At 49.7% G+C, this 7,138-nt stretch overlaps 1 protein-coding gene across 1 annotated transcript; it reads left to right on the top strand.

Annotated features, from left to right (window-relative positions):
• The first annotated feature begins 41 nt into the window (after positions 1–41).
• On the top strand, positions 42–6,892 carry LOC133347944 (glucose-6-phosphate exchanger SLC37A2-like). Its single transcript, XM_061560710.1, has 9 exons — positions 42–45; positions 157–219; positions 889–974; positions 1,774–1,822; positions 2,221–2,294; positions 2,591–2,669; positions 3,006–3,103; positions 3,595–3,659; positions 4,021–6,892. Exons 1-9 carry the CDS (start codon positions 42–44, stop codon positions 4,034–4,036), a joined length of 534 nt encoding a protein of 177 aa, XP_061416694.1. The 3' UTR covers positions 4,037–6,892.
• Positions 6,893–7,138: the final 246 nt, after the last annotated feature.

Raw genomic sequence — 7,138 nt, 5'->3', positions numbered from 1 at the left:
TTGGTGATGGTTACGTCGATGATGTTACCACCGATGGTGACATGGGTGAAGCTCATGATATTGATGGAATGTAGAAGTCGGTGATGATCATGTTGATTGTACGCGTTCAAGGGGCTGTGAAGTTGTTGACGTTGATGATGTCGTTTTTCGTTGCAGCTCACTTTGACTCAAAATCCGCCGGTGACCTTTCAACTCTGTTTGATGTCGGAGGAATTTTGGGTAATGTTAAATGCACACACGATACAAATGCAGTGGTGTGGCTTTGTGTTGTGCAGCGGGGTTTGTACACTGATGTGTTTAGTGGTCGTTATTGTAGTGATCCCTTATGTGGTTGTATAGAAGGTGTTGTTTTTGGTAGTGCTGTTATGTGTTGCTGCAACTTGGTTGTTGAGAAATTCACGGTATATCAACAGGGATTTCGGATGTGTTGTTTGTGTTACAGCTGTGGTGGTTGTATGGTGGTTGGAGTTGGTGTGCTTGCTATAGTGATATGTAATGTGTTGTAGTTGATATTGATGTGTTTTGTAGTGTATGTTGTATGTATTGTTCTGGATAGGTTGAGATCCGGCACATTGCATTGTTGATATGTTGTAGTGCTTGTTGTTGTGTTAGTATTTGTGAACCTTGCAGGGTGATGCTCTAATCTCTGATGTGGTTGTTGTGGTTAGTGCAATGCAGTAGATATAGGTGATGTTCTATGATGATATGGCCGTTGTTGGTGGTGTCTTGATGTGGTGGTGTCTGATATTGTCAGGGTTTCTGTAGTTGTAGGTGATGTCTTGGTGTGGTGGTGTCTGATATTGTCACGGTTTCTGTAGTTGTAGGTGATGCTCTTGCTTGGTCATGTCTGACGATGCGGTGGTTTTGTTGCGCCGGTTGTGGTTGCAGGTGGGATCCTCGCTGGGGTGGTGTCGGACGCGATTGGGGGCCGTGCCACCACCTGCGGTGTGATGCTTCTGCTCGCAGCGCCCATGGTAACACCCCCGATGACACCGCCGCTGAAAGCCACAGCGAAATTACACCGCGGCACTCGCAGTCATCATAAACCCACGTTTTGTCCTCATAAGGGCTCATCAGTGAGCCACAACAACAACAACAACGGCCGCCTTTCGCCACGAATTGCAAGTCAACATCTCCGTCATGATGATAACCACAGCGCCACCCAGTGGTCAATTGCGAAAATATTGGAGAAAAAAAATTTTGTTTGCCGATTGTCGGGATTCGTGTGCCCCACGATGTGGATTTCCTTTTGTAAAACCGTGTTGGTTGCAGAAGCTTTGAAAACTTGTAATTACAATGTGAACACTTTATTTTTACTCTTGTATGGCGGTACATAGAGTATATATTGGGCATGTCATCAAGCCAACATTAACGTGTTTCTTTACCAGGGGATAGATGTACGCGGTGGTGTCGTGTTATCAATGGACCGCGCTGCCGATGAGATAACTGTTACAGGAAAGGTTGAAGATAACCCCTATTCACTACCTGATGGCACCCTTCCACATACCTGCCCCGACATACAGCGCAGGATACCCTCGCAAAGTCACGTCTTAAAATAGAAACGCCTCGACCCATACCCGGCTCCCCTACGTTGGGAAAACAAAAAGCGATACTTAACATGAAGTTAAGGTTTTTTTTTTTTCGAGGGATATGACTTGAGCCGCGGTATATCCGAACGCGTGTTGTCGTGAGCCACCTTGGATCGGGCTGTTACTGCAATTGAAATGTGAATCATTGCTTTGCTTCACGTGGTGTTGAATGTTTCTCTTTTAGCTGTTTGTCTACAACAGCGTCGGGTACCAGAACATGCCGACCACCATAGGTAAGACCATCAACGTCACCATCAGCATTATTAACATCACTACCATCATCATCACCACCACCCTTGCCGTCATCACCATGATAAACTCCACGATCACCACCACTACCGCCATTAAAACCAACACTACCAGCACCGCTGCTAGCACCACCACCACTTTTTATTTTGTTGCTTTATTGTGGCGGTGGTGGTTGTAGTCGACATGCTGGTTCTCTGTGCATTGGTTTAATTTTTTATTTAAGTTATGGTTGTCGTGGTGTACATGCTGGTGCTGTGGGTGTCGTGGATTTTAGGTGGTTGCAAGTTTTTTTTTTAAAACCAGTTGATAACTCAAGGTCTCATTTGCAAATGTGGCCTGAAGTTTGCAGTCTAAGTTGTGGTGGTTGTGCCGGCTGTGGCAGGGATGTTGGTGTTGTGTGGGGCGCTGGTGAACGGCCCCTACGCTCTCATCACCACCGCCGTCTCTGCCGACCTGGTGAGATCATTTATAGTCATCGCATCCATCTTCACCAACGGTGACGAGCTTCACTCTTAACTAACACCAACCCCACATTATTCACAATACCGATCTTCACATTTCTCCAGTCCTGTGGTGGATGGCACTGACGCTGTTCATGAGGAAGACCTCTCGCAGGCCCCTCGGTCCCTGCGTTGTTGAAGCGGTGAATGCCTCTGTCAACATTGACCACCCCCCCCTCCTCGTCCCTCCGCCCACGCGTGAACCCTCTGTTTAATTACACGTTGCTCATGGGTGTGTGTGTGTGAGCGCAGGGAACGCACAAGTCTCTCAAGGGGAACGCGCGCGCTCTGCACACGGTGTCGGCGATCATAGACGGCACGGGGTCCATAGGTACTGCACCTCGCACACGTATCGCACCAAAGACAAAGATTCCTCGTATAGCCTTAGCAGACTGTTGGGGCAAGTGCTGTTGAGTGAGCACCTATGAAAGCCGGCACATCACACGAGGTGGTGGGAGGCCACACCCGTCCGCCTTTGTCTCCCCAGTGGTGATGTTTACACACCGCACCAGCTACTCATTCGAGGCTGAGTCGACTCGGGAGGCCCAGGACCAGTTCAGATAATCGTCAGCGGTGTTGGCCGTGAGCGGGAATCGAACTCGGGTCGCCGGGTTCGTAGCGCGGCGCGCTAACCGTTGCGCCACCGCTCCCCCTGTTACGCGTGCAGGCGCAGCACTGGGGCCTCTCCTCGCCGGCCTCATCTCGCCCTTGGGCTGGGACAACGTCTTTTACATGCTCATGGGCGCCGACGCGTGCGCCTGTCTGGTAACGCGACGCCACCCACCAGCGGACCCAATGACGACAACCACCACCACCAGCAGCACCACAACTAACACAACAATCACGTGAAATATACAGTGACACGGCTACTAATACACAGCAATAATGACACTAGGGCACAGTAGTGGTCGTCTTCTGGAGTGAATCGATTTTTTAACGGTCATGTGGAATATCCACCCGTTCACTCCGGGGAGACTTTTGATGCCTTAAATGCGTGGTACAGCACAGGGGGAACTGCATGCGGACACTCTACGTCGTGATCTTGATGATTTTTCTCATCTGAATCGGTCCCATTGTCCCTCAAAGGTTGCCATAACGACGTACTCTACTGCTATGTAGAAAGCCCACAGTCCTTAACTTGCGCAGAGAATGATACTCCACTATGGGAATGTGGAATTTGTGCCACTATCTTAAGGGTGAGCAGGGTGCCGCGCTGTCTCGACTCTGACATGAACGCTTGGACGGTGTCATTACAGCTGCTCATCCGCCTGATGTACAAGGAGATCCGGGGTTGGTGTGGATGCGTGGAGGAGCAGCGAGGGTACGCAACCGATGGAGAAAGCAACCATGACAGATTGACTGAGAGAGAGATAAAAAGAGATAGGAGTGGTGGAAAGGAGTGGGGTGTTAATGTGTGCGAGTCTACGAGTTTGTGAGTTTTGGTGTTGAAGAATAACCATGTTTGAACTTTTGTTTGTGTGGGTATAGCAGTGTGTGTGCGTGTGTTTACACAGTGTTTGGACGTGCGCGATTGTGATCCGGAATCCGGGTTCGCTTCGGTCTCTCACTCTTTGCTCTCTGAGCCGTCGCCCTACTGGGCGGCATCTGTGAAAAAGAGCTTCGCAGCTCATGGGATTCCTCCGGCGTAAATAAATATTCTGATTCTCATTTTCTTTCCTCAGCTACAAGGAGCACTGAGACGGCCATTCCCGTCCCAGCCCCCCTCCGGCCAGACCCTTGGACCCCGCGGGCCCCCCCCCCCCCACTTCCCCGCATCGTCTCGCGGCTGATGTCGGTGAGGAACGCCGCTCTAGGTGGTTACAACCAAGAAGGAGGAGACTGGTCCTCCCCCGACTTCAATGCAAGAGACGGAAGAAAACCGTTCCTCGAAATAATTCCTCAAGGGACGTCTCTCCAAACGACTTGAATTCACTCATCTCTCCACTGGGTCGGCCTTTCGCTTCTAAACACAGGGGCGGGGCGGGGTGGGCCCTTCGTGGCACGGCGAGTGGCCCGCCGCGCATCTCTTATCCCAAATGTATGCTCGCACAAGTTTATCCCTCAGAGCTGGACTCGACAAAACTAGAGATGTATACTGTATATATACACACACACACAGTGGATTGTTTTGTGCGGTCATTGTGGACCAGGCTGAGAACCACCGGGTCTGCGCACTGCATAGCAGCGGTCTCTGCATAGCAGCGGTCTCTGACCGCTGCTATGCAGATCTATGATACGGTTCTCCAATTTTACTGTTTTCATCCGTGAAGAAGCCAAGTACGAAATCATTTCAAGATTATTTAAATTTGAAGTTGCGTTTTTTTTTTGACTCGGGCTGTCATTGGTGACGCTAACTCTCAGTGCGTTGTGGCTGTGGCAGATGCATTGAAGTATTGACGATGGGAGCCCCAGTTAAGTTTGGCGTAACTGAATAAATCGATGGTTGTGTTCACCGATTGCCAGTCCTTTGGATGGAGTCGAGTTTGTCTAGATCAGCTCTGGTGTACCTAAGCCCTGAACCGTGCATAAACATTCCGAATTCGCCTCCTTGTCAATTAACCGCCGTCCTAAACGAGTGAAGTCGCCTGATGTGGTGTACGGCCAAGCTGTAGACACTCGATGCACCATACACACTTTCTATAATGAAGCAGTCTGCTGGACAGCACCGATAGTAACGGTTTGGGTCTATAGGACTTTAAACGACGTGACACTGCCAGTGTGAGGTTCACCATCCTTAATGTTTCATCGTCATCAGAGATAAACAGCTCAGCACTTCTGTCTGAGCCATGAGAATAGTGAGACGCTTTGTTCCTTTGAGGCTCCGACCCATGAGCTTGGGTGGGAAGCTTCGTTACGGACTCGACACACGAAGGGGAGAATTGTGGCTCCCTCCCAACCAATCAAGAGGCTGCTGAATTTACCAGCCAATTGGAGTTCTTAGGAGTTTTACATTTTATTTATGATTTTTAATGAGCAGTGTCTTGAGACCCGATCCCAAAACCACAGGATTAGCATCGGATAATTATCTTCTTCGGAAGGTCGTAAATGATTTCTTGAGACTCAGCCCTGGATCAACAAACTTGTTTTATGATACGTTTCTCGAAACCTGGCCTCTTGATGCACGTTATTACTGGCTGGCCTCATGTTGTGCTGTTGGTCTCTAATGAAGGTGCATGAGTTTGGTGTCGGTACTTCGAAACGATCACAGTGGCCTTGCTGTGCTGGTTATCTCCAACATGGGTGGAACACGTGCTGGACTCGTGTGTTTCGCGTCTCGTAGAAGTGCCCGCACGGCATTCTGGGTACCCGTGCGAGCTGTTTGCGTTTCCTGCGTCTGCTGCTTGGTTGGGGCGAGAGGAGCTGGGCCTCCGTGGAGGATCCCATCGAGCACGAGCGAATACGTCGTTAAACTCCTCGCCTTCAAGCTAGAATTGACAACAGCAAACCGTGTGCGTCATCGTCACGGCACCGTGCCACTATTTCGCAACATGACTGTCAATTTCATTAGAATTCCGGTCCGCTGCTATTCTATTGTATAAATAGATGAGGGGAGACGGATGGGATCGGGGCAGCCTTGGGTGCTGGGGCCCCAACCACCTTCCTGTGTGCAGCGCTGGATTTAAAAGGTACTCGCTAACAGCGTTTGTAACCAACGTTCTGACCACGTGCACATGCGCGCGCGTGCACACTCCACTCGCGAACGGGTTTTAAATTCAGGATGACGTTTACACAGTTCTTTGAAAACTACAAATTTGTGCAATTTCGTGTAGCTTCGTGTTGGTGTGGGGTTTTAATGTCCACAATAAATCTTCCCGGAACACTACACAGGAATGTCACCTCTTTTTGCGTCCAGAAGCGCGTCGTCTCTGCTCCACAGCGGCGCAGCAGATTGGGTGGCTCGTGTTACACTGCACCTGGGAATTGTAGAAAACGCGACACGCCAAATTGTTAGGCTGCAATGCAGCAGAAGGCGCCGCTAGTAAAGAATGCATTGTTGAAATCTCATGTACATAAATAATGGCATTTGTCAAGGGATTTGAGGACTCTTGACGATGTCTGTGCGAGTGTGTGATGGCAAACCCGTCAGTCTGTTTCCCTCCCACAAACTCAACCCGAATTGAAAGTCCCTGGTTCAGAGTCAAATTAAAAAAACAAGAAAAAAGCCACCAGGCACAGAGTGAAACCCGACCAGAAAAGTATAACGCTATAAAGTGTTGTAAGGCACGATATATTGTTTGTGTAAAGCACCAATATTCACGTTTGCCGGTCAAGAAACGTGACGAGCAGAGTTTGGTCGATATGCAAGAAGAACCATACCCGTCCGTGCCTGTGGGCACATTCTACTTGATGCCCTGCTTTGATGTCTTCAGACAAACTTGGCTTCCAGTTGTGTGCAATGTGAAACCAAGCTGACCGTGCGCGGTAGGGAAAACACGCTTCCGCGTGCAAGCGAACGCCTCTTGCAGTCTGGTGTTCTCTTTTACCGCCCGCTCGGGTACCCGTTTTATGAAATGACTGTGATTTCGTGATTTTTTTTTTCAATTAAAAAAAGTAAAACTTTCCTCGCGTCCGAATGTCTCTGCCTCCCAAACCCGTCGTGCCCCCCCCCCCCCCCACGGGCAGCCGTGCGTGAGCATGTGACATGCTGGTGACCCACATCACTCTTGTAAATGAGACTCATCCCGATCTATCTTGAGTTCTCTCATCTGCTTAAACTAAATACACTTGCCCAAGGCCTCTCTGTGCGAATCCGTGTGAGGCTAATTGTGACTGTGGTAGGGGGAGCGGTGGCGCTGTGGT

The sequence above is a fragment of the Lethenteron reissneri genome, chromosome 26 (genome assembly GCF_015708825.2).
Source record: "Lethenteron reissneri isolate LAM-NWPU_2019-01 chromosome 26, ASM1570882v1, whole genome shotgun sequence".
NCBI classification, from domain to species: domain Eukaryota; kingdom Metazoa; phylum Chordata; class Hyperoartia; order Petromyzontiformes; family Petromyzontidae; genus Lethenteron; species Lethenteron reissneri.
The sequence above is the reverse complement of the archived record's forward strand: the minus strand, read 5'-3'. Positions and strand labels throughout refer to the sequence as shown.